General features: G+C 55.9%; 3 protein-coding genes across 4 annotated transcripts in view; 1 reads left to right on the top strand and 2 right to left on the bottom strand.

Annotated features, from left to right (window-relative positions):
* Positions 1–1,952: 1,952 nt before the first annotated feature.
* On the bottom strand, positions 1,953–4,953 carry LOC116217155 (E3 ubiquitin-protein ligase PHF7-like). The gene is made up of 9 exons (XM_085236089.1): positions 4,902–4,953; positions 4,652–4,743; positions 4,462–4,560; positions 4,081–4,205; positions 3,728–3,890; positions 3,527–3,633; positions 3,184–3,297; positions 2,936–3,054; positions 1,953–2,771 (listed from the first exon to the last, which is right to left on the bottom strand). The coding sequence occupies exons 1-9, from the start codon at positions 4,951–4,953 to the stop codon at positions 2,137–2,139; spliced, it is 1,506 nt and encodes a 501-aa protein (XP_085092215.1). The 3' UTR covers positions 1,953–2,136.
* LOC104913123 (maestro heat-like repeat-containing protein family member 6) lies at positions 3,559–14,631 on the bottom strand. Of its 2 annotated transcripts, none has more exons than XM_085235813.1 (23): positions 13,988–14,631; positions 13,772–13,883; positions 12,618–12,801; positions 12,403–12,525; positions 12,158–12,237; positions 11,909–12,029; positions 11,709–11,795; positions 11,333–11,437; positions 11,012–11,192; positions 10,824–10,933; positions 10,476–10,625; positions 10,173–10,327; positions 9,927–10,074; positions 9,530–9,708; positions 9,309–9,446; positions 9,047–9,161; positions 8,758–8,895; positions 8,396–8,572; positions 8,111–8,266; positions 7,830–7,997; positions 7,653–7,758; positions 7,501–7,560; positions 3,559–7,368 (listed from the first exon to the last, which is right to left on the bottom strand). In XM_085235813.1, the coding sequence occupies exons 2-23, from the start codon at positions 13,843–13,845 to the stop codon at positions 7,193–7,195; spliced, it is 2,931 nt and encodes a 976-aa protein (XP_085091939.1). In that variant the 5' UTR covers positions 13,846–13,883; positions 13,988–14,631; the 3' UTR covers positions 3,559–7,192. The 2 variants fall into 2 exon arrangements, with proteins under 2 accessions (XP_085091939.1, XP_085091940.1); XM_085235814.1 differs by having other exon boundaries at positions 3,560–7,368; positions 7,830–7,931; positions 13,988–14,623.
* Positions 14,632–18,685: 4,054 nt separating this feature from the next.
* Positions 18,686–25,113, top strand: part of RAD54L2 (RAD54 like 2) — a 53,837-nt gene continuing 47,409 nt past the window's right edge. The window contains exon 1 of the mRNA XM_085235565.1: positions 18,686–18,843. The gene's annotated coding sequence lies outside the window, so the exon portion shown is untranslated. The remainder of the gene's footprint in view (positions 18,844–25,113) is intronic.

Genomic DNA, 25,113 nt, shown 5'->3' with positions numbered 1-25,113 from the left:
GGCGGCCATCTCCCCATGCGGCGTCCCAGGCCTGGCTGGCTGGCTGGCTGGCTGGAGCAGCCCCAGCGGCTGCTGCAGACGTAAATGCGATGGAGGAAGGGCTGCGGATCGTGTTGCTGCTTTTTGCCTGGACCCAGGTGCTTTTGTTCGTGCCCAACTCACGGCGCATGGGCTCCCCTTCCCCACGCCATCATGGTGGCAGCTCTTCCCACAGAGCGGCCCGGCCCGGCCCCGGGTGCGCCCTCATTGCCCCCCAACAAGCCAACTTTGGTGCAACGTTAGCCCTAGCTGGGCTGAAACCGGGCCACGGGGTGCAGGGCTAACTTCTGCTGTGGCAAATAAGTGCGTTTTGATACTTTGGCTAAATGCAGGCTTCTGAACAGCCAAAAACATGCAGCCTTCCTTTCTGGCTGGATAAAGGCAGTTGAGAAGAGGATTGGAAACCGGGTGCTTAGCCAGGATATCCTTCGGTGTCCAATACGTTGAGTTGGAAGAGACTTACGGAACAAACTGAATGCGCAAATAACTGCCAATAAAATAAAATTGCAGACCTCTATGAAGTACTGTCTGCTGTAAATCCACTGGGGTGGGCTACTAAAATTCCAGGATGATCCAAAGCAGCAGAAACGGTAGGAATACCCCTAAAGCCAGAAGTTAAGCCCGCGAGACAAAACCCGTACCTCCTAAAAATGGAAGGCAGGAGAGGAACTCAGCCTCTGATTGGAAGTGCTGTGACTCACGGACCATTACGAGAATGCTGTTCACGGTGCAGTACCGCACTTCTGCCAGCCAGAAAGCCTCACTCCGCAGAACGGCAGCTGGTTCAGGATCGCAGGGCTGTAAGTCCAGTTGTGATGGAAGTACATCCCCTTATGGGAAACCCACATACCCGCCTTTGTGGTGGAGTGCAAAAACCCCCAAACTGGAAGGAAAACACAGTGGTGTTGGACTGTGCTCCCTGACGGCTTTACAAATCGCCTCGTCGTACTTGGGAATCAGCTTACTAAGGAACTGGAGGGATGAGGGCACAAACAGCTGGAAGCTACACTGCGCCAGGGTGCAGATGAACTCCTTAGAGGTGCTGAGACAAGGGAGGAAATAAGACAAGTGGCAACAAGTCTCCTGAATTTTCCGAGCTCTGCGGGATGCAGAGTATCCACAAAGAAAGCATCAATAGCTTGTCAGTCTGTGATATATATTGGTTTTACTGTCCCTCGGGGATACCAAAGCCTGGGGAGTGAGCGCAATGAGGCTGCATGTCAAATACCAGAGCCAAAGTCAAAATGGGAAATGCAAGCTTCCTTAGGTACGGCAGGATGCTGTAGATTATGGATACCAAACTGTGGACTGATGGAGGATCGTGGAATAGGAAGCTGTGAAAAGCGAAGGAGAAATTTTGGACTGGAACCCAGAATGCCAAACAGCCTGTTTGCAGCCTGACAGCAGCTCCGATGTCTACCCCTGCTCTAGGACTGCCCAGTCTGGGAAAATCTTTTGAATTGTACGGGCATGAAAGATGTCACTTTGCAATGGGAGAGTTAGCAGAACACATTGGATCCCGGAAGAGACCAGCAGGCTGATTCTCTAGACAATTGGACCAAGTAAATATAGGGTGGATGTCACGAGCGGTGGCAGCAGACCTGAGGCGCTGCCTGAATGCAGGAGAAAAGCCCGGGTCCTGGCCCACTCCACAGCCGACAGCAGCCCCGAGGCTGCCCGCGTGTCCCAAACACAGCGACATCCCCATGATGACAGAAACACCTGCACAACGGGGCTGCAGCTGCCAGCCTGGCCTCCGCCACGTAGTGCGTTGGAAACGTTGCGCCCCGCTGGAATCGAGGCCAGAACCCAGCTCAGCCTGAACCGGGCTGGGGGGAGGAAGGAGTGGGTTGTGTGCTGGGGGGGAAGGGATCCCCGTGGTTGCAACCGCTACAGCCACCCACCTCGGGAGAGGCAGAGAAGAACAAAACTGACAGTGGCATGATGGAACTCTCACTTTTATTGTGGTGGACTGTGATGACTCTGGATAGGAATTGGAGCTTGCACACAGCAGCTCCTGCAATATCAGTGGGGCCGGCGGTTGATGTTCTGGGCCCGACGTGGAACCCGGGAGCGGCTTCGCCCCTGGGCTGGCCCTCACCGCTTGGACCGGCTCCTGCAGCGTCTTCGGGGCTGGCTGTTGGTCTCAGCAGCCCGATGTTTGAGGGGGGAGCGGCTCCGAGTCCGGGCTCGGCCTGTCTGCCTGGACTGTCCTCTATCAGCCGCCGTGGAAACCCTCGAGGACCGCGATGTTCCCGGTCCGCTGTATCTGTGGGTGCAGCTCTTGGCACTTGATTCTGGTGCCTGCCTGCTCCCACGGCGTGTTCGGGGCTGGCTCGGAGAATCTGGGGCCCGGCGCTGCAGTGGAGAGCGGCTTCTTGTCCGGGCCCGCTGTCCCTGTCTGCACCGGCGGTTGTAGCCAAGAGCCAGAGAGTGCCTCGAGGACTCTGATGTCTCTTGGCAGGCAGAGTTTGGGATGCTGCTCCCACGGTGTCCTTGGGGCTCATTATTTTCATCCCGCTGTGCACGCGGGCGGATTCTCCTCCGGTCTGTCCTGCGCTGCCTGGACAGGCCGCTGCTCTCAGGCATGGGGGAACAGTCAGCTGGCCCCGATGGTGCGTGGCTGGTGGTGCTGGAGCTGCTGCTCTCTGGTGTCTCAGAGCCTCGGGACGGCCCCAGCCCCTGCTGGCTGATGGTGCTGTCGCCAGCAAGATCAGAGTTGGTGCTGGAGGCTGTAAGGGGAGGCAGGAAAGTGAGCAGGATGGAATTGCAGCCACGGGGTGGAACTGGCTGCCATTTGTGCTGGGCTATGGGATTTGAGCAAGGCCGCTCTGAGCAGCCGCTGCCAGGCCTCGCCTGGCCCCAGCCCAGCAGCACGCGGCCGTTTGCCTCTTACCGGTGTCCTCTCCAGCACAGGCGTTGCACTCCCAGCTGGCTGCGCTGTGACTCAAGTTGGAACAGCGCCGGTGAGTGCCTTGTGCAGCACAGGAGCTGCAGAGGAGCAGCTGCCAGGGCCTGGGGAAACAAACGGGTTGTGGCCGTGAGGACACAGTACCTGAGCCAGGGAGCGCCCGGCACAGCTCTGGTGCTCAGTGTGTGCTCCCCCAGGCTGTGAGGCTGCAATCCCACGCAGAGGTAACTCACCCCTCTCCCTCTGCCTGCTCCCTGCCGTGTGGGTAAAGGCAGTGGCTGGCATCGCAGCTCCCGTGCCTCTCCAGTAGAGATGCGTAGGCATCGTTGTCCTCCCACGCTGGTTCTCTGCCAGGGAAAGGAGGGAATGGAATGAGCACTGACTGCCCCAGGACTGCCCCAGGACTAAAATTAATCCATGGCATCCCTCCCCTTCCACCCGATGCCCAGTTCCAGCTTCCCAGTGATGCTGAGGCCCATGTAAATGGCTGCAAAGGGCCAGGCCTGCTGGGGCAGTCCCTTGCCAAGGACAGCTCGTGTGTCCTCCCATGTCAAGAGTTGGCTGAAAGGCACCAACCTGATTGGGATTCGGATCCCCAGAAGGCGCATGTCTGTAATAAAGCCAACCCGGTCTCTGCAGAGGGGGCACTGGAAGGAATAAATTCCTGCGCGCAGGGCCTGTTCCTGCAGCAGAAACAGAAGCAGCGTGAGCGTGAACCAGGAGGCCTGGTGCTGCTGAGCACCCGCCGTGCTCATGGGGTGAGGAGGGGGCTTCTACCTGGATGCAGGCCCGGTGGAACCAGGCGTGTCGGCAGGCTGGGCACAGCATGGTGCTGTAGGACATGCTGTCCCCCACGGGCTCCATGCAAACAATGCAGGTCGTGTCCTGCTCCGGCGCTGCCTCCACTGCCTGCTGCGGGCGGTGCTCCCTGCAGAAGGACCTGGGGGAAGATGGGAGGGATGGGCAAGGTGAGAAGTGCTGCGAGGAGGGCAGAGGAACAGGAAGGAGCCCCAGGCCATGACTCTGGCTCTGTCAGGCTGCTGGGAGGTGTCACAGCACGCTCCTCGCTTCTTTGGCTGGTGCTGACAGCAGGGGTTAAAGGCCCACAGGCGATGCCTGGCAGCCCTTACCTGAACTCTCCAAAGTGCTGGGTGACACATTCACCCTTCGAAGCGCAGGGGAGATGGAAGCTGCGGCCACAGCCCGGCTCTGCGCAGGTGATGCTGGCCCCCGGATTGCCACAAACGAAGCAGAGCTGGAAAGAGCAGAGCATTTCCCATCAGCAGCAGGTTAAGGGCCTACGCAGCGGGCCCCGCACCTCTGTGCAGGGCACAGGATGGGGGCAGGGCTGGGTGGCACTCTGCAGAGCTGCCTGGTGAACAGGGCTCGTCTGCAAGAGCAGGAATTTCTCTTGGAGCTGGTTGCAAGGGCTGGGATTGCTTTCCCTGGACCAGGCTATGCTCGCCATGCCTCTCCTGGCACCAAGCTCCCTGTTCTGGTCCAGAACTCACCGTCCGCTCTGCCTGCCTGATTGTGCGTATCAGGTCTTTGATCCGAAAAAAAACATCAATGTGGCCTTCCACAGGTTCACAAAGACCATTGACAAATATCTGTACAAGAGGAAAGAGCAGGCTCTTGTTAGGGCAGAAAGGAGGGAATCACTGGTTGGAGGAAGGTGTCAGGAGCCACATGGGAACTCACCACACAAAACTTATGGAAATGGAATCCATTGCTCTCTATTTTGTGGCCAAGGATGCTCGAGTCCTCATCCACTCGGCCACAGAGCACGCATGCTGGAGAGGAGAGAATTACAGCAGTGAGCGGCTTGTGGGGCCAGGTGCCCCCGGGGGCTGCCCTGCGTGCCCCCGCCTCCCCTCTCCGCCACTGGCAGACCCCCAGCACCCCTCTGCCCGGCGGCGGGGAGCTGCGTGCAGGGATACTTTGCTCTCACCTGGCTCCCTCGAGCCGGCGGCCTCCTGTGTCCCCGCGCACACCGTGCGCATTGACGGAAACCACTTGCAGAGTGTCTGTCCCATCAGTGCTGGGCTTCGTCCTCCGCGTGACAACCTAGGGGAGAAGCGGGATGAGGCTGAGTGCTCAGCTCCGGCCCCGAGCGCTGGGGAACCCTCCTCCCTCGGGAGCCTCAGGCAGCCCCTTCCTCCCTGCTCACCTCACCAGGTCGCACTGAGCTCGGCCTGAGCCGCGCAGCCTTAGCTCTGTCCCACACCCCGCGTGTCACAGTGGCCGTTCCGTGCCACCCTCTGTGACGCCATCACACCTCACGGGGGCTGAGGGCACCCAGGCAGGAGGGCGGCGGCTCTCGCAGCCAGCGCAGGGTGAGGGGCCCGGTGCCGGACGCAGCCCCGCTGGAACCCGGCGTGTTGGTGCTGCTGAAGGCACCGGGCGACGCGTCCACCCTCCTGGCCCCACCTGAATGCTACCGGGCCTGTGGCTCCCTCACTATCCCAATCGAGCGTTCAGGTGTTTCCGTGACTTTTTGCTTGCTTGCTGCTGATTACCTCTCGTTACAATAAATGACTCGACTCACAGCATCACAGAATCTCTATGGTTGGCAAAGACCTCTGAGATCACCAAGTCCCACCGTCCACCCCCCCACCTGCCCACGTCCCTCAGTGCCACATCCCCACGGTTCTGGAACGCCTCCATGGACGCTGACTCCCCCAGCTCCCCGGGCAGCTGTGCCAGTGCCCGACCGCTCGTTCAGCAAAGATGTCCTTCCTAATATCCAACGGGGACCTCCCCTGGTGCAACTTGAGGCCCTTCCCTCTCGTCCCTTCGCTGTTACCTGGAAGAAGAGGCCAACCCCCACCTCACTTCAACCTCCTTTCAGGGTGTTATAGGGAATGATGAGGACTCTCCTGCGCCTAATTTCATCAGTTGCGTTAATATTGCAATGCAAACTTTTACCTGCACCTGTTGGTACCCACGCATTTTCATTAAAGGTGTTAGGAGTGACATTAAATTAGCATAAGTGTGTTATTTTCATATGAGTGTCCCTAATCTGTAGCCTGTATTTCTCTGGCAAGGGAAGAAGCAAACCTGTGTCTTAAACTTCGGGTTGCTATAGACCAGGAGCAGCAGTGGTGGGGTGTGTGTGTGCTGTAATACAGAAGAGTACTACTAGTGTGAGGTTTTTTCTCTGAGTGCAGCAAGGCAAAAACAGCTTGGCTGCCCACAACAGTGAGGCTGAGGTGGAGATGCACAAGAGTGAGCCATGATCTTCTGAGAGGATAGGTGCACCCAAATACACTCGGGTCACCTAAACCTTCAGGTCTGGGGCTCCAGGTCTCCTTTTTCATGACTGAATCCTTGTAATCAGGGCCCTGAGCCTCTGTTTTGGATCCAAAGATGTCATTGTATTGTTTACATGCTCCTTTGGATGTCCCAGACTGTCATCGTCAGGGTGCAGTGTCTTAGTTTTAGGGCCCACCATTTCATTTTAAGATGCAAAACCACATTCTGAGGCTCCCATTGCTTTTCTCAAGAGGAAAACTCCTTTTTTTTTTTGAGCTCGCAAATCCTCCTTCTAGGAGCCTGAAGTTTAGGGCCAAAAGCCTCCTTTCAGGGACCAAACACCAAATTTGAGGGATCAAAGCATCACTTGGGGGATCCACCTCGAAGTGGAGAGTCCAGATATCCAGTGTTAAGGGCTAAGGCTCCATGTTGAGGTGCAGACCATAGTCTCTGGGGCACAAAGCCTCTTCTCAGGCTCCAAATCATTTTTTTGTAGACCCAAAGGCATTGTAGTGCTCTGAGCCTCTTCTAGAGTGCCCAGTGTTCCTCCTGTAAGACCAAAGCTGCTGCTTTGAGTTCAGAGAACCATTCTTGGCTCTCATTCTTTTCAGACCCAGCATTTCCTTAGTGGCCTCAAGCCCCCTTTTTGAGGGCCCGAAGTTGCACGTTGGGGGCCAAAGCCTGATTTTTAGGGCTCAAAGTCTCTTTTGGGGATCAAACTGCCATTTTGTGAGCTCAAAGCATCACTTCATGGCATCATTGTTTTATTGCCTAAACCTCCATCTCTGTTTTTAATGGTTAAAGCCTGATTTGCACAACCCTGAGCTTTAGGTTTATGTACTGAGCCAGCGCAGGAGAAAATGCACGAGGAGCAGAGCTGAGCAGCATGTAGGAAGAGATGCACGAGGAGCAGAGTTGAGCAGGAGATGCATAAGGAGCAGAGATGAGCAGAGGGCAGGACGAGATACTGGGAGATTTCCAGGGCGCTCAGCTGTCTGCCTGTGAGGAGCCCCACCAATGCCACACACTGTGGAGCCTGGAGAAAAGCTGCCAAAAGCCGAAGCCTGATGGTGGTGGTGGCCTTGTTTCTCTCAGGATCCATGCTGTCTGAAGGGACTGCAAAGAGATGGATCCACTGGGGTCTCGCAGCACACTGTGAAGGCCTGAGATAACAGAAGAAGAGACTCTATGACAGCCATGGACCTGCAGGACGCACAGCTCTCCCCACTGGCAGAAGGGAGCAGGGAACAGGCATGTCACCTGCTGCTGCCCCAACATCCCACTCCCTTGCTCACCTTGGTAGATGTTCTCTCTCTCAGCCTGCTGCTGATCCCTCTTGTGCTGCCCTAAGAGTCCTGGTGACATACAACCCCATCAGCGACTTCAGCTTCTCCCTGGGTGCAGCATGGAGGGCTGGGGACAGGGGAAGCTCAGTGTCGTGGCTCACCGATGAACCTCCCGGCCTCCCGGCGCAGGGGCTCCTGCGGGCTCTGTAGATAGAGCAGGCTCTGGCCCAGGTAGTCCTGTGCTGCACTCTTCCTCCTCTCCACCAGCTGGAGAGAAAAGGGCATGGAGTCAGCGCGGAGCAGAACTGACCCTGTCCTGGGTGTGGGAATGTGCGTACCAGGCACTCGCCGATCTGCCAGAACTGTGCCACCTCTGCCAGGTGCTCCAGCCGCCTCCAGCGCAGGAACCGTGTGGCACCAAGGAAGGCTTTCTGGGAGGCCTGCCAAACAGCTGAGATGCCACTGCAGCCCAAGCGGCAGCAGAGCCCGCGTTCCTTGCAGCCCCTCTGCAGGGAGATGCAGCTGCAGGGGCTGACGCTGCCGTGGGCTGCAGTACCCCTGTGGTTGGAGGGCACCACAGGGACAGCATCGCCCTCCCCCAAATGAACACAGTTCCCACCTTGGCCACGCTCTCTTCCTCGTCGTGCAGGTGCAGATACAGCGGGACCAGGCTCCTGTACACCTCCTTCCGCATCTTCCTCTTTTCTCTGCCCTCCACAAAGCTCAGCGTGTCAAGGAAGAGGTGGATGGAGAGCTGACGCACCGTGCCGGACTCCTGCGGAGGAGGAAGGAAGGATGTAAATGTCAGCTCCAAGTCTACTGTGAGCAGGGCCAGCACCGCCAGCGTGGGGACACTGGGGTCACGGCCACATCCCTAGCAAGCTGGGCTCCCTGCTCCCCTTACGTCCTCAAAAAGCGCTGGGAGGCTGCCGGCCAGCTCCAGAGCCACGAGGCTGAGCTTCCCCCTGTCCAGGAGCCGCAGCAGGGTGCTGAGCACTGGCAGGGCCGCGGCGCGGGCGCCGCTGTCCGCATCCTGCAGCTGCTCCATGATGCACGGCAGCAGGCCGAGCATTTTCCTCGCCTGCGGGAAGAACACCCCTTTCTTTTGGCACAACAGAGACCATTGCTGGGGCAGAACCGCTCCAGCTGCAGCCTCCCTACTGGCTTGTCATCATGGCATGGTGCGGTGCTGGCAGGCAGGGCGGTCCCACACAGCCCCGGGGCAGCAGGCAGTGAGGGGATGGGCAGAGAGCTGCTCCTGCTCACCGTGTCCTGCCTCTTGCTGAGCTCCAGGATGCTCCTGAGCACCAGCTGCTGTGTGCCCACGCTCTGGCTCTGCAGATAGGTGTTGAAGAGGCTCAGGATGCGGTGCAGCTCTTCACTGAGGTCCACACACTCCAGCATCTGCAACACATGCAGCTCTTCGTGCTGAGTCCTACCACCAGCTCGGGGCAATTACAGCAGGGCACGGCCAAACCTGGCCCCAAGGAAGGCAGCAGGGCTGGTATGGAGGTCCCGCAGCTCCACGTTCACTGCTTCTGCAGCTGTTGCTCACCTCAACGAGGAAGACCATGGCCACCATCTCCCAGGAGCAGAGCTTGGTGCTAAGCAGCTCAACCAGCTGGTGGAAGATGGGGTCACGCAGAGCACCAGGCAGTTCCCTCATCACCCTGGCAGGGATAAGAAGGCACCATCAGCCCTGAGCTGGGTGGGCACAGCTCTCCTGGCTGTGCTCTACTCCCACAGTGCCCCAGGGGCCACAGGCTTTTGTCTGAGAACTGGGGACTCCCCATGATGCCACAAGGAAGGGCTCTCACCTGGCCACCACCTGCACGCCCTGGAGGTGGGTGACGGTGCTGAGAAGCGCGTCCCAGCCACCCTGCTCCTGGATGGCCTCCATCTGCCTCTGGAGGCCCACGCTGCAGAGCAGCACCTTCAAGGCCTGCACCGCGGACCTGCGAGTGGAGAAGGGTGTGAGTCACGTCGGGAGCCCCAGCACCGGGACCCTGGGTGCAGCGGGGGGGCGGGGATGTGGCACCTGATGGGAGTGAGCTGGTGCTGCTGGTGCTCTTCCCAGAAGATCTCCACCTCCTGCAGTGTCAGCTCCGTGGTGAGGGACACTTGCAGGAGGAGGGCCAGAAAGAGCTGGGGGAAGATGGCCTGGGCCTCCTTCAGGACCAGAGGCAGCTGGAGTATCTCCGGTAGGATCCTTGCTGCCTGCAGAAAGCACCCAGACGCTGTCTTTGTCCCATCCCCCAGGTTTCCAGCCCATCTCAAGAGGTGTGGGGATGGAGGAACAAATGGAGAGGGACACCCCCAGAGCACCAGGCAGGTCTAGGGGTGTGTCCCAGTGCCCCAGGGCAGAAACCAGGCTTGGGGGTGGATAGGGAAGGGTAGCAAGGACTCAGGCTGAGCTGGGTGAGTGAGGAACTCACAGCCAGGGCGAGGACACGTGGCCAGTCCTCGATGGATGGGGATGTGTGCCGCAGAGAATGGTTTATGAGCACTCGGAGCAGCTCCTGCAGCACCTTCTCCACAGCTGGGGGCTCCGAGAGCATTTCCCTCCACATGGTGATGGTGACACTGCGGGTCCCCAGGGCTGTCAGTGTGGCTGCCTCCGCCTGGCTGATGGCCGTGGGGTGGGGAGGGGAGAGGAGCCCTGAGGGCAGTGGGCCCCATACCTGGTGCAGGTGGGGGAGCAACCCAGCAGGCTGCTAACCATCTCCCTCGGGTGTTTGCTGGCCAGCACGAGCAGGGCCCTGCCCAGGCTTTCGAGAGCCGGCTCAGCTTTGATGGAAGGCAGGCTGCTGTAGATCATCTTCACAATCTTTCGCACCTGGAGGGGGACACACGTGAGAATGGGATGGCACTGGAGCAAGGCCCTGCTGCCGACCCTGCTGCTGCCTGCTGGCCAAACGCGGTGCCAGTGCCAGGGATGGGGCAGAGCCCCGAGGGCTGGAGCTGTGGCAGCAGCAGGTTCCCACCTGCCCTGGAGGGAAGTGAGCCTCTGCTGCGAGCACATCCACCATGTGGGCAGCCAGCTCGGTGCTGTGGAGGCTCGGCGCTGTCATGCTCTCAATGGCTGTGAGGAAGATGCTCACCCTTTCAGGGTACTGAAGGTATTTCAGAAACATCTGTGGGAGGAAGGAGAGAAGGGACGACTCATCCCCTGCATGGCTGCTTGGCTGAAAGCTGGGAGCAGGGGCTGGGCTGGGTGATGCCTGGGGTACCGAGCGTGAGGGCCCTGTGGGCACCAGGGCTGCTCGGAGACGCACTCTTTCTGACATTTCAGGCCTGGGTTCTCCTATGGGCTCAAGGTTTGCTCTTTGTACCTCAAAGATATTTCTGGCTCGGTTCTCTTGGGAAACCTCCTGGTGGAGCAAAATTTGCTGGCGCTCCCAAAGTTGTGGGTTCTTGGGATCCTTCTGCCACAGCCACATTCCTGGAGAGGAGCGAACACAGTGTCAGTGAGGTGCCTGGGCAGCTGGGGGTCTGGAGGGCCCAACACAACTCCTCTCACTCTGGGAGGTGATGAAAATGAAAAGCTGACGTATAGCCTTCATCGCCTCATCTCTGGTCCCCTCATCCTGTGCTGCAGCTCCATGGATGAGGTGTTCAGCCAGCTTCCCCAGCACAGGGAAGCGTTGGTTCTCTGTGCACTGATGCCGGAACACCACAGCTCCTGTAAAGCAGGAGCACACCTAGGGAGAGAGGCAGCAGAGATGCACAGCTGAGCAGAGCAGCAGTGACCAGCCCAGGCTCTGTGCAAGCCTGAGACAGGTTGGCTCCAACTGGGTAGACAGGATGGGGTGCTGGAGCTGTGCGCACCAGGGCTCCCTACCTTGGGCAAGGAGCAGGTGTTGCTGAAGGCGAGCAGCCTGCCAATGCACGCCACGGCCCTCTCCTCCACGGCCACCAGCTGGCACATGGTGAAGGGCAGCAGGAGCTGTGGAGAGAAAAGCTGCCGGTGTGCCCACAGCACGGGGCGCTCGTCCTTCCGCTCGCTCCCCAGCTGCAGTGGGGGTCGGTGTTTGCATCTCTGTCCTGCTGCAGCCCTGCCGCCTTCCCGCTGCTCCCCACCCATCCCTCTGACCCCACAAGGGCCGGTCTTGGGCCAGCACCCCCTGCCCGCAGCAGGTCCTGGGGAGATCTCGCATGGATCCCCCCTTTATGGCCTTGAACCATCCCCGCAAATCCCAGCCTTGCCCCAGCCAGACCTCCAAGATGTTCTGCAGCTCCACGAGGACAGAGGTGCCTGCGCTGCCCACCAGCACCTGCAGCAGGCGGTGCAGGGCTTCCATGGTCTGCAAGGAGGACAGGGGTCAGGATGGCCTTCCCTGCCGCGTCCTGCTGGCAGCAGAGGGGCCTCCCGGGTGGTGGTGCCCAGGAAGCGCCCCAGGGCCCAGCCCGTGCGCACCTCCATGTAGAGTGCAGCGTCCAGGTCCTTTGTGTCCTCGTGGCGAGGGAGGTGGAGGACGCTGCTGAGGCAGGCACGCAGGAGGCTGCTCTTCCGCTCCTCTGGAAGCAGCCACGCACTGCTGTAAGAGGAGAGAGGGCAGAGGCGTGATGCTCCGCTCGGCACCCTGTGCCCCGCTGCCCGCCCCGCTCAGGGCCCCCAGCTGGGACCAGTGCCACCACGTTGGCCAAAGCTGGGCTGGGGCGGTACCTCATGGCGGCGATGGCACTCATGGCCTGCTGCCGCAGCTCCGTGTCCAGGCGCTCGGCGGGCTCCTCCTGCAGCAGCGCCTGAGGGCACAGTGCGATGGGAAGGGATGGGACGTGCGGTGTGCCCTGCTTGTAGACAGAGCCCGGGCACCCCATCCCAGCGCCCCTCCCAGCTCCTGGGGCTCCCCACGACCCCGCAGTGGGAAGGGCTGTGCCCACCGCCCGGCCCTGCAGTGCTCCCCTTACCTCAATGCACTGCGCCACCTCCAGCGGGCAGACACACAGCCGGTAATGGGCACCACAGTCCTGAAGGGCAGCTTTGCAAATGGTGCAGATGGAGGCCAGAAAGTTCAGTTTCTGTGCCTCTGCCTGAGACAGGGAGAAGAGTTACAGATGGCATCAGGGCACCATCTGGGCACAGCTGGACAGGGGCAGCCAGGGAAGCACAGAGTGCCCGCTACCTGGGGTCTGCGTGTGCAGCAGGCACGGATGCAGCTCAGGGGATCCTCCTCCTGTGGTGACATGACAGAGGCAGAAGGACCCTCACCTGAGCCTGAGAGCCCCTGCGGGGCCCTGGGGGTGCGGAGTGCCCTAGGCCTCTCTGACCAGGCTTTTTCGGGTTGGCTTGGGAGTCTCTGTTCCATCCTGCAGTGAGGGAACAGCGGCAGGTATGGCTCCTGCTCCAACCTTTCCTTGATGTGGCAAGGCCCACAGTGACAGAGCAGGGATGTTCCATCACTGTGCCCTGCCCCATCCCCACTCAGGACCTGTCCTCTTGCCCAAGACCCCCCGCAGCCTTCTGGGTCCTCCACACCACCCAGAGGTTCCAGTATGGGCCTGCAGACGCCCCTGCACATACTGAAGGACTCCCCCTGCCCTAGTTGCCTGCAGCCTCCCTTTACACCCTGACCTTTTGGTGCCAACCCCACTCTGGATTCCCAGATCTCAGTTCTGGTGCCACGGAGCACCCAGTCTGCAGAGAGCTGCTTGGCAGTGGGGCAGGCAGGCTCAGATGGGATTCTGCAGAGGAGAGCAGCCCAGCAGCTTGCAGTAGCCCCACAGGGCTCAGCAGTGTCGGGGCACTGCTGTGCTGCATGCCCTGATGCCGTGCAGAGCATTCCCATCTCCCCACCGTGGCCTATGGCCATCCTTGTCCCTGGGCAGTTTTGTCTGGAAGGAGCTCTCAGCTTCACCCTGTGCCTGTGTCACAGCTGCGGTGTCTGGGTCTGCGAGTCCTGCTCGGGGCCCTCAGCCCATCCGTGGCTGCTGGGTGGTGGGACACTGCTGAAAGCACTGCTGTCCCAAGCCCCCCTCAGGAGTGCAGCCACCTCCTCCTCATGCCAGCACTGGCGACAGGCAGTGCACCTTTGCTAAGCTCTGTGCCCACACTGCACACAAGCTGTTTTCAAGCTGTGGACTATTTAAATGCGACTAATAAAAGAGAAAATGACTGAGAAAGACACTTTGTGTAATCTGTGGAACAGATCTCCAGCCTGAAACGGCTGAAGAGCTTTGCAATTCTCCTGCAATGACCTGTGAGGTACATAGATCTCCCGATAACATCGAAACACCCTGGAAAAGAGCCCAGTAGCACTTCCCTGCCTCACACACTCACCTCCCAGCAGAGGTGAGAGCATAGCTCTGGCACTCAGAAATGCCACTCTGTCCGGCGGTCTTCTGGGAATCCATGGAAGTGGGAGAGCCTTCCCTGCGACTCCTCTTCACCCCTGTGGAGCAAGCAATAGTGCAATGGAGCAATGAGGGCTGCCACATCCTGCTGCAGCCCTCAGTCCCAGGTCCTGTCCAGTTCTGACCCTCTGTCCGAGCATACCAGGATTGCTGCGTCCACAGAAGCTCTTGGCAGGTATGTGCAAGCTTGTCTGGATGAACTTCTCTCCAGTTATTTGGTTGCTGTTTGGTTGCTCTGCAGATGCTGTTCTGAGTGTTCTCTGATTTCTGTACCTTTTGTGGTTCTTCTTTAGTGCCCTCCTTGTACCTCACCCTGCTTACAGGTTCAGCCACCCGTAACAATCCACCACCATGGGTGTGGGCAGTTTGGCTGCAGAATAGGAAGGTTCTGAGTCCCGCTCTCTGAACACATGTTCCTATCCTTGGACTATTAAATAAAAAGTAACTGTTTGATGGTTCATAATCCTTTGGTAGAGTCTGAAACGGAATGCCGCACAGTTCCCAAGAAGCTTCCAACGTGTTTCTTATCACCTTAACTGCTTTCCTGATCTGTAAACAGCAGCTCTCAAAAACTAATTGCTCAGCCCATGGAATCCATTGTCCTTCTCCCCTCCCTGCCACAGCCCAGCTGCCCAGGTTGTGCTGGATTTGAGCACGAAAGTCACTCCTGGCCCAGGCTCCAGCCGTGCAGGGGAATGAGTTAACATGTTTATGTTGCTTCCCACTTTATGCAGACAGGCAGCCTAGCGATGATCTCTTTCATGTATGCAATTCCAATGCTCCTAATTGGCCACTGAGGAAGCAGGGCTAGCCGTGCTATGAAGATCCTTTCCCAAACACAGGGTATGCTGGGACGGTAGAGCACAATGCGTTGCGGATCTTAAGTACATCAATCTCTGCCATTAGTACAGTTACTTTCATCTCTAACTCTGCTGCTGACAGAAGTGCAGTTGTGAAGCAACCATAGCAGAGAGGCTTCACTGAACCCAATAAAGGTTCATGGTTTGTGGCTGTTCTGTAGCCATCCTGCACACATGTTCTGTGCTAAAGCCAGAGGGTAGGATCCAACAACCTCAACCCCAGAGAGGAGCAAACGGGGCAGAGCAGCAGCAGCTGGCCAGAGGACTGAGTGCATGGGGCAGGCAGGGCTGGGCTCTTAACAAGCGCTCTTGACCAAAAAGTCAAAACAAAGCCAAAAAAAGCAGAACTAGCTACAGACAAAAGCAAAGCAGACATCGGTCTCGCCCAGCTCTGTGTCCCAGCTGCTCCTGTGGTAGTGAGGCCACACTGTCTCTTTGGAATGGCAAAAATTGGGTTGAGTCTCCCTTAAGGACAAGCCAAGAACCATCTGCAATAAAGGCTGAGCCTGTGGTACCTTTTCCTTGCAGGTTCCAAAGCACCGCAGGGAACAGGGCAGTCCTGGCCAGCCATAGGATTTATTTTCCACTAAAGAAGGTGAGGATGTGATTTTTTGCCTTGTAATCTCCTCTTGCACTGAGCAAAATGCCCTGGGATGAAGAAAAACCACATGGGCCATGAAAAGGGATCAATGCATTTTGGGTGGGTGGTTGGGGTGGGTGTGTTTGGCTCACCTTGTTGCACCTGCAGTAATCAGCAGGCTGGAAAGGAGGGTTTAAAAAATAAGAGTTGCCTCTAAGAGGTAGAGGGTTAGTTTTTCAGACTGGATTCAGAAGCATGCAGGTAGTAATATGGTAATGCCTTCTTGTAAGGCTGTGCTTAGCTTTCTTAATGCTCAGTTGCTCTACTGCCTCTCATCATGGCAAAGCAGAAAAAGAAGGAGATTGCATAACTTCTCAGTGTTTTTTTTTTTTTGCTTGGGACTTGCTGGGAATTTGCTAATGGATTTTCACAGGTAAGTCGGTGATGCAGCAAAGCAGAGCTGCAGTGTTAGCTTTGCCCCTGTGAAGGGGGTGTCTGAGCTTTCTGTGCTCTGCAGGGGGTTTTACTGCTGATTTCATGGTCCTTGTAGGAGGTGGCTAAGCATTGTGAGCCCTGATTGAGCTAGGTTCCCTGCTGTGGGGATTGCCAGGAAAAGCTGGGTGACCTTTTCTAAGAAGGGATTGCATTTGTTCTTAAATTCCTTACTTGCATCATTGAATCTTCCCAGGACAGGTGTAGTTCAGAGCCTTGTGTGCAGAATTTGGACTGTTCCAGGTAATGATTACCTGTAACAAAACTCCCTGCTTTCTCTTCTCCAGTGTCCAGTTCTCTCTGAGATGAGGCTCCATGGTATGTCCTTGGCCAAGCCTGAAGGGAAAGCTGGGGTTAATGGGGGCATGTCATTCTCCTGAGGCATCTTTCACAGTGTTCCCACCTGTGGCATGGTAAATAGGTTTAGGAGCTGTGTGGGAAGAGAACACAGAGTACCTACAGCAGGGCAAGTCTGCTTTTCACGATGCTAAGCATCAATGCAGCAGAGGTACTTGATGGACACTTTCATCTGGATGTGAAACCAGGGCCTGTCAACTCTGTGTTGAGATGTCATTTGGAGCTGTGAGCAGAAGGGCTGTGAAAGGTAGGACTTTGAGAGTACCTCTCCCAAAGCAGCTTGAAATTTCATAAATTGGGCTCTGCTGGACAAGAATGACATTGCCAAGTGCGGAAGTGCTTGTGGTTATGAGAGGCAATTAGGGCATGTCAATGAATAATACATGTGCAGCTTAGGAAGGCTGGATGACATCTGTTTTATTTTTGCACCGTTAATTGAGAGTGATTGTAGGACAAAACAGAACAAAGGGAAGGTGGGGAGATTTGGGGCAGATCATTAGAAAGTGGATGCTCACCAGTAATGCTTCCTGTCCGGTAAGATGTAGAAACCTCAGGAAGAGGTACTGTACAAATGACCTCAACAGCTCCTACTCCATGTAACTCACAGGAACACAATTCAGACTGTCAGTGACACGATCATTTACAGAGAGCAGAGGGTAAAGCTGTTGCTTGCAAATTTAATGGCCTTTCCTGCCCTGATATAGTGGCTGCCTTGCACTTCTGAGGCTGAGTGTAAGTTGCGGGATATTCATCAGCTCTATTTGTGCTGTTCCTTGGATGTGATGGTGCCATGGGGTGCTGGACCCAGATGGAAAATGACCTGGTTTTGCTCGTGCTCGCTATGATTCCCTGCATGTGGCATGTACTGCTGTGGCATGAGAAGTCAGGTGGGAAATGATCAACTTTATGGACCTTATGGATCTCCCTTTGGGTTCTCAAGAGCCAGAAGGACTGTGTTGGCCCTGCGATTAGAGCAACTGTGTCAGGCTGGAGGTGGGGCCTAGTGAAGGAACAGGAGCTGTGCTCCACATCCCTCTGCTTTGGTCTTTCCAAACATCCAGCTAGGGGAATTTCCCCATGTGTGGATGTCTGCCCAGCTCAGTGCAAAGCCTACTGCAGGTGGGCAGTGGTATTCACTCAAGCAAAGTCTGTAAGGGAGGGGCAGGGGGCATGCTGCTCTCCTGTACCAACCAGGCTTTCACCTGTGGTCAGTAGCCAGCCTCTGGCCCAGGGAACCACCAGGGACTTGACCTCCAGTCCAGTTTGAAGGGAACCACAGAATCACAGAATGGCTTAGGTTGGAGGGGATCTTAACAATCATTGAGCTCCAACCCCCTGCTGTGGGCTGGCTGCCCAGGGCCTCTCCATAGCCTGGGACATCTCCAGGGATGGCACCCACAGCTCTGGGCAGTGCCATCGCTTCATTGCCCTCTGAGAAAAAAATTTACCCCTAACATCTCACCTAAATCCCTCTTCTTGTAGTTTAAAGCCATTCCCTCTTTTTCTTTTACTATCAGTCAGTGTAAGAAGTCACTCTCCCTCCTACCTGTAAGCTCCCCTCGAGTACTGCAAGGTCACAGTGAGGTCTCCCTGGAGCCTTCCCTTCTCCGTGCTGCCCGCCCCCATCTCCCTCAGCCTGTCTCCATAGGAGAGGTGCTCCAGCCCGCCGAGCATCTTCGTGGCCTCCTCTGGCCCCGCTCCAACAGCCCCACAGCCCTCCTTTGCTGGGGCCCCCAGGCCTGGACGCAGTGCTCCAGGTGGCGCCTCATGAGGGCAAAGCAGAGGTGGAACAACCCCCTCCCTGCCTGCTGCCCCCCTCTGTTGATGCAGCCCAGGATACTGTTGGCCTTCCAGGCTGTGAGCGCACGCTGCTGGCTCGTGTCTGGCTTCTCGTCCCCCAGGACACCCATATCCTTCTCTGCAGGGCTGCTCTCAAGTTCTTCTCTCACCCTGTACTCACATCTGGGATTGTCCCCAGCCCAAAGTACAGCACCTTGTTGAATCTCATTGAATTAGGTTCTCTTGTGCCCACTTCTCAAGTTTGTCCAGATCCCTGTGGATGGCATCCCTTCCTCCTGTTGTGTCAGCTGTGCCACTCAGCTCGGTGTCACACACTGATGTGCTGAGGGTGCAGTCGTTCCCACTGTCGTTGCTGATAAAGAAGCACTGAGCCAACCCAGAACCATTAGGTTAATTTCCTTGCTTTGGGAGGGCTCACTTCTCACCCCAATCTTTCACAGCGATGTCCTGCACAGACAACTTGCTTTTCACAGCAGTGAGTAGCAAATGGTTGGCTTGTGACGAGGGGGAGGGGGAAGAACGGATCCGAACGAGGAGCTTTTGTTGGCGGTAGGCACGGGCACCGCTGCCCAGAACTGTGGGTGCCCCATCTCCGAAGATGCCGAAGGGCACGGAGGGACCCTGGCAGCCTGGGCCGTGGCCGTGGGCAGAGGGGCAGCTCTCGGCGCAGCTCCCCGGGGCCGCTTTCCGCCCCCCGCGCCGGGAGGGAACCTTTCTGCGCCCCGCGGAACCTTTGCGGCGGAGGCGCCTGTTGCTGCCCGGGGGAGCGCGCGGCCGGACGCTGTGCGATGCGGCTCCCGAGCGGCGGTTGAGCGCCGAGGCCGGTACGGAGGCGGGCGGGCGGGCGGCTGCCAGCTCCAGGGCCCCGCCGCGGCCCGCAGCCCCCCCGGCCCGCACCCACCCGCCGAGGTGAGAGCCGACGCCGCGCCGGGAGCGGGCCGGAAGGCCGCGGGGTGGGGGTTGTGTGTGTGTGTGTGTGTGTGCGGGGGGGGGGGGGAGGGGTCGAACCGGCGGAGAGCCGCCCGCTCCGCCCCGCCCCGCGGGCCCGGGGGCGGCGGGGATCGGGGCCGAGGCTGCAGCCCCCGCCCTGGGCCGGGCCGGCGCGGCTCTCCCCTGGCGACGTCCCCGGGGCGCGGCGCCGGTTGGGGCCTAAGAGGGGGTGGGGCCTCGGGGAGCCCCCGGGAGGCCGCGGCCGCCCCCCGTGCCGCGAGCGGGGCCGTGGCTGCCCGCGGGGCCGTACCCGGGGCGCGGCCGTAACGGTGCTGCCGCGGAGCGCGTTGGGGAGCTCCGAGGGGAGGGCCCGGCTGGCTCGGGGCTGGCTCCCTCGCTTCCTCCATTGATCCGCCTCGGGATCGCTCCCGCTGCTTGTGGTCTGAGCGCTCCCGGCTGCGGCACCGGATACGTTCCCCCCGATTCCCACGTCTGCTCCTCCGTCCGTCTGTCCGAAACGAGGGCTTCCAAAGTTCTCGGCCGGGGCTGTCTGTGTGCAGCTGTGGAATCTTTGTCGCTGAAAAAGTCTTTAAAGGACGGGAGCTCTTTTTATGCTGACGAGGTGTTAGCGAGCACCTCTGCTCGTCTTTGTAATCTTGTCTTATTGTAACGCTGGGTTTTCTCAGTTACCCAAGTGCTGTGCTTGGCGAATACTCGTTCAGCCCGTGGGATCTGAGCCAGAGGTTCCGTCTCTCCCCGGCTCCAGGAGTGGGCCGTAGAGCCCTCTGTCTGCTTCGATGCAAAGTCAATTAGTTCAGAATAAACAGCCTTTGTTTTGGCAGTGCTGCTCTAGGGGCAGTAGCGTCCAGCAGAGGGATGAAAACAAAACAGCCTGCTCTGCCCATGCTGGGCATCTGAGCGAGCTCTGACATGGTCTCTGTTTGTTTAGTGAGGGGTGCTTTCTTTCCCGGGTATGAAGGTATATATTTTAAGTACACAGAGTGAACAGTGCAGCTTTTTATTTCTTGATCCTCTCAGCACCAGCATGAGGGGCTTGTTTGTTAATGGAGGGTGCTGAATGTGAGATTCTTAAGGAAAACACGGTTGCCGTTTTAAGGAAGAGCTGATGTGGATGTAGTGTGCAATCTTTTCTGTCTCTGACCAAATACCACCTTTTCCACTGATATCAATTGAGTGTTTAGCCCCTGGTGCTCCCCTTGTTCTACACCTCAGTTATCAGTAACTTCTGTGTCTCACTAATCTGTCCAAATTCCAGTTTTGGTACTGGAGAGTAGTGCAGCTCCTTAGCTGGAACATGGTGTGCTCTGAGGAGAACAGAACCATGTGCTTTCTGCCTTGGTGAAGATCTGATCAAAAAATTGTAGTAGGCTGTGATAGCACTTTCTGGAATCCGAGTTGGTGTCATGGTGTTAATCCTGGCCAGGAGGGACTGCAGGTGTGCACAGCCCAGCCTGCCACTCCACGCACACCAGCAGTGGGTTCAGCTTTTCTTTCTTCCCTCAGAGCTAAAACCACCTGAAGACAAAGATTTGTCTCTGTGCCCCTGCTCCAGGTTGTGACAGACCTGGCAGGGATCAGCCTTTCCTTGAGGTCAGGTCACAACCTCTGCTGCTGCAGTTGGACCACTGCTTTGTGTTCTTCTGCATGCAGCCCCAGTGCTCACACCTCTCCTCCCATAGCAGTGCCTCTGACCTGAATGTATGGAGAGCCCCACTGAACTCTCTCTTTGCTGTTCCGGGGCGTGAAAGCTGCCCGTGATGTTCCCAAGAGAGGTGAAAGGAAGGGATGGCTCCTCATGATCGGGCTGTGCTCCTGCTGATGGAGCCAAGCATGCTGTTAACCCACGTCGCTGCCAGGGCGCACTGCTGACTCACGTTCAGCGTGCTGCCCACCATTCATGCTGCTTTGTTTGTGTCCATGTGCGCGTGCATATGGAGGCACGTTGTATGCACATGGCTATTCAGCTCCAAAGAGAGCCTCAGTCATGCATGCACTTGTGCAGATAAACACGCATGCATCAAACAACATGTTTTGCACCTCTGAACGGCAGCTTGACTGTCCTTCCCCTCGGATTCCAGGGGGTGTTAGTGTGCAGGGGTATAGCAGCAGGTCATCCCTGGCTGGCCTGTCACCAGGACAGCCTGTGCTTTGATTTTCTCAAAATGGCATTGTTTCAAATGCTTCTGTGCAATGCGATCGGGTCACTGGGACAGGAGAAGGGAGTAGCTGTATGAGTACCGAGCAGTGTCTCATTCGACCGAGCACAAAGCTGGAATGGAAGCGTGTTGTGATAGAGAAGGTGTTTTCAAATAATGTTGTCCAAGGGTATGAATTAAATGGGATGTACTGCAGCAAGTAGCAGTGCTTCAATTGTCCTGCCTTTCAAGCAAGCAGCTCGTGCCTCCTCATTCTGAGTTGTTAGTGCTGGCTGATACTGTTGATAGTGCTGCACCTGCCAGCAGGTTAAGCACATCTGAAGTTGAAACAACACCTGGAAAACCAGGAATCATAGAATGGCTTGGGTTGAAAAGGACTATAATGATCATTTAGCTTAAACCCCTCTGCTGTGTGCAGGGTTGCCAACCAGCAGCCCAGGCTGCCCAGAGCCACATCCAGCCTGGCCTTGAATGCCTGCAGGGATGGGGCATCCACAGCCTCCTTGGGCAACCTGTTCCAGTGCCTCACCACCCCCTGTGTGAAAAACTTCCTCCTAAAGAAGGTGTGGAAAAACACGTTTTCAGCCACGTGGATCTAAGCTGTACCAAACTGTTGATTTGACGAATTCCTCAAAGCATGGAAAATAGGTTTTTAGAGCTCCTTGAAGGTCAGGCACACTATTGACTCAATTTCATGTCTGACGTTAAAGAGCAGAATGTCAGCTTAGTCCTGTGAGCGAGACTCATTCAGCGCTATTGTAATCATGGAGCAGCAGTAATAGTTTGAATTTTGTTCTTGCTCAGTCAGTGTGAATGCCCGACTTGGGGTCAGCCTGACACCTCCGAAAGCCTTGCGGTGATTTGAAGGCAGCCAGAACTGCCTCGAAGGGGGAAAATACAAAAGGTATGACACCACTTAGATGTGATAACGGCACTTTCAGCATGCTCACGTTGGCATGCAGGTAGTCAGGGCCGTGTTCCAGAGCTGCCATTCCGCAGGTGTGTCTATGAATTGAAGTGTGGAAACAGAGAAAGGATGAATGGATCTACGTCGGTGCAGCTCAGCATACCCACGGGCTTTCTGGTGTCACAGATACATCCAAACCTGTGCTGAATTACAAGGGCTTTGATGAAGGCCTAACATGCAAAGCAGTGCACGTTACGTAAGGAGAGACTTCAGAGAGGCACTGAACTTCTAAACACAATTAAAGATGCTTTGTAGTGTTTGGCATATAATAAATGGACGGCGTTACTCTGGCATTCTCAGTGGAGAGCTGACTTGATCTAATTAAGAAGGAACTGGAGCTCCACGAGGACAGAGTTGATTAACAGCCACAGCAGAACCCTTCCATTGCTCAGCCAGGTGGGTGATGGAGTGTCCAGTCTGCAGGGCCAGCTGGGGCTGGGAAACCCCAGTTCTGCCTCATACATCCTTTTCTCCGCAATGGAAATTCTTCTCTAAGCTTTTTGCTTGTGAAGAAAACTTTTATTTATTTATTTATTTATTTATTTTGGAGTTATTGAATCTGAAATAAGCAGGTTGTAAAAGCGTGTTCATTCAATGCAGATTGCTTGAGCTGTGTGGCACCCAAAGGCCAATAGATTGAAACAAAAAACCCCTATGGTCCTGACAAAGCTGGGAATGGGAACTGGGGATGGAGGTGCTCAGGCTTCTGAATCAGCCTGGAAAATGGGTATTAACCAGAAGGGATTTGCTTGAGGGCTGGTAGCAGGATTTGTTCAATAAGAGCAAAATAAAGGAAAGTGCTCCATGGCTGATGAGTACCCGTGCTCCAGAAGATCACAGCATTGTGATTAGAGCTCTTGTATCACATGTGTGTATATGTGGGCTTGCTGTGATGCTTATATGATGGAGCACCTCTCCTGTGAGGAAAGGTTGAGGGAACTGGGCTTGTTTGGCTTGGAGAAGAGAAGGCTTAAGGGAGACCTCATTGTGGCCTTCCAGTACTTGAAGGGAGCACAGAAACAGGAGGAGGAATGGCTGTTTATGAGGGTGGATAGTGATAGGACAAGGGGGAATGGTGTTAAGCTGAGACAGGGGAGGTTTAGGTTGAAGTTTTTCAGCCAGAGGGTGGTGAGGCACTGGAACAGGTTGCCCAAGGAGGCTGTGGATGCCCCATCCCTGCAGGCATTCAAGGCCAGGCTGGATGTGGCCTCTGGGCAGCCTGGGCAGCTGGTTGGCATGCGCATAGCAGGGGGTTGAAATGAGATGATCATTGTGGTCCTTTTCAACCCAGGGCATTCTGTGATGCTGTGCTATCCCCATTCCTCTCCTGAGGAGAGGTGTTGCCTCAGCCTAAAAGATCAGGCTTTGTGTGCGATTGGTGTCACACACCTGCACCCACAGTGAGTAGACGTGGCAGACAGTATGAATGGAGGGTTGTTGAGGGATTTCTCTTACGTCTAGCGCTTTGCAATATTGTCATATATGATTCAAATGAAGAAAAAGGCAGAGATTCAAACAATCATAGAATGGTTTGGGTTGGAAGGAACCTTTGAGATCATGTAGTTCCAACCCCCTGCTGTAGGCAGGGACACCTCCCACTAGACCAGGTTGTTCACAGCCCCATCCAGCCTGGTATTGAGTGCTTCCAGAGAGGGGACATTCACAACTTCACTTGGCAACCTTTTCCAGTGTTTCACCACCCTCACAGTAAAGAATTTCTTCCTAATATCTAGTCTAAATCTACCCTCTTCCAGTTTAAAACCGTTTTCCCTCATCCTGTCTCTAGTTGTCCTCACAAAAACTCTTTCCTGTAGGCCCCCTTCAGGTCCTGGAAGGCAGCTATAAGGTCTGCTCAGGGCCTTCTCCTTTCCAGGCTGAATAGCTCAGCTCTCTCAACCTGTCCCCAAAGGGGAGGTGCTCCTGTCCTACTGGGAGAAGTCTCCCTCTGAGTGCATTTCCCCAGCAGAAGCTGCTTGCACGCCACTGCTACTCATACTGTAGTGTTAGGAAGGCAGAGAAGTTCTCACATTGGTTCTTTGCACTCTTGAGCCGTCCTGGGCAGCAGGGCTTGCAGATAAAGCCCTTCTATTGAGGGAAACTGTTTAGATGTTAATCTGAATTTCCTTGCCTTGAGGATGAAGTCTCTCGCTGCCCTCACAGTCATCTCATTTGACACATTTTGCTGACAAAAAGAAGCCTGTAAAGGAGCCAGAAGTTGTTCTAAATGAACAGCTCCTTTACTTGCAGCCTTACAGTGGGAGAAGGAAGTTTAAGCTCAAGGCTTCTTCTTTTTCTCCTCCTAACCATTGGGAACAGGAATGGTTCTGAAAGCAATGGCTCTTGTATTTCTGAACCTGCTACTTTGCTCCTTCAGTTCTTAAATCTTTTAAGAGTATAAAATTTGTTAAAATACACTGTCTTGTGCTTTGAGTGGTGCCTGTAGTCTTTCAGGTCTTGCTGCTTTAACTGCAGCTGTTGTTATTGTGGAAGAATGCACCGCTAGTACTGCAGGAGAGGAGATGGGAATGAAAAGGCTGGATGTGGCTGTGAGCAACGTGGTCTGGTGGGAGGTGTCCCTGCCTACAGCAAGGGGTTTGCAACTACATCATCTTAAAGGTCCTTTCCAACCCAAGCCATTCTACAATTCCATGGTTTAACTAACTTAATAAGAAGAGTCCCAACTTCATCTTACAGAAAAGGGTCTTTTTGGCAAATAAAGGTGTTGGCTCTTGCCTTTATTTTTGACTGCCTTTAGATTTCACTAACTTAGATTTCATTAGCAAGGTTGTGTTGTGTTATGCGCTAGCCAACAGAAGCCCAAACTCAAGCCCTTTTTAGGCTTTTGGAACTCTTTCACAGGTTCTGAGTTTTGTTTTCTTTGTGGGTGGCTTTTTAATTGCTGTTTACTGCTGTAGGAAATCAAAATGCACAAGAGAAGAGGATGGGACAGAAAGGAAACAGTGTTTGGCTGTTCCTCTGAATTCCTATCTGTTTCATGCTGCTGTTGCCCAATACTCTGTCAGCTCCACCTCTTATTGTGTATGGCAGGGAAGCATGGGGGAGAGCAGAGTTAATCCTCCAAGGGTCTGGGGGTGGTTTTGGGTT

This window comes from Meleagris gallopavo, chromosome 14 (assembly GCF_905368555.1).
Source record: "Meleagris gallopavo chromosome 14, MGAL_WU_HG_1.1, whole genome shotgun sequence".
Taxonomy (NCBI): Eukaryota; Metazoa; Chordata; class Aves; order Galliformes; family Phasianidae; genus Meleagris; species Meleagris gallopavo.
The sequence above is the reverse complement of the archived record's forward strand: the minus strand, read 5'-3'. Positions and strand labels throughout refer to the sequence as shown.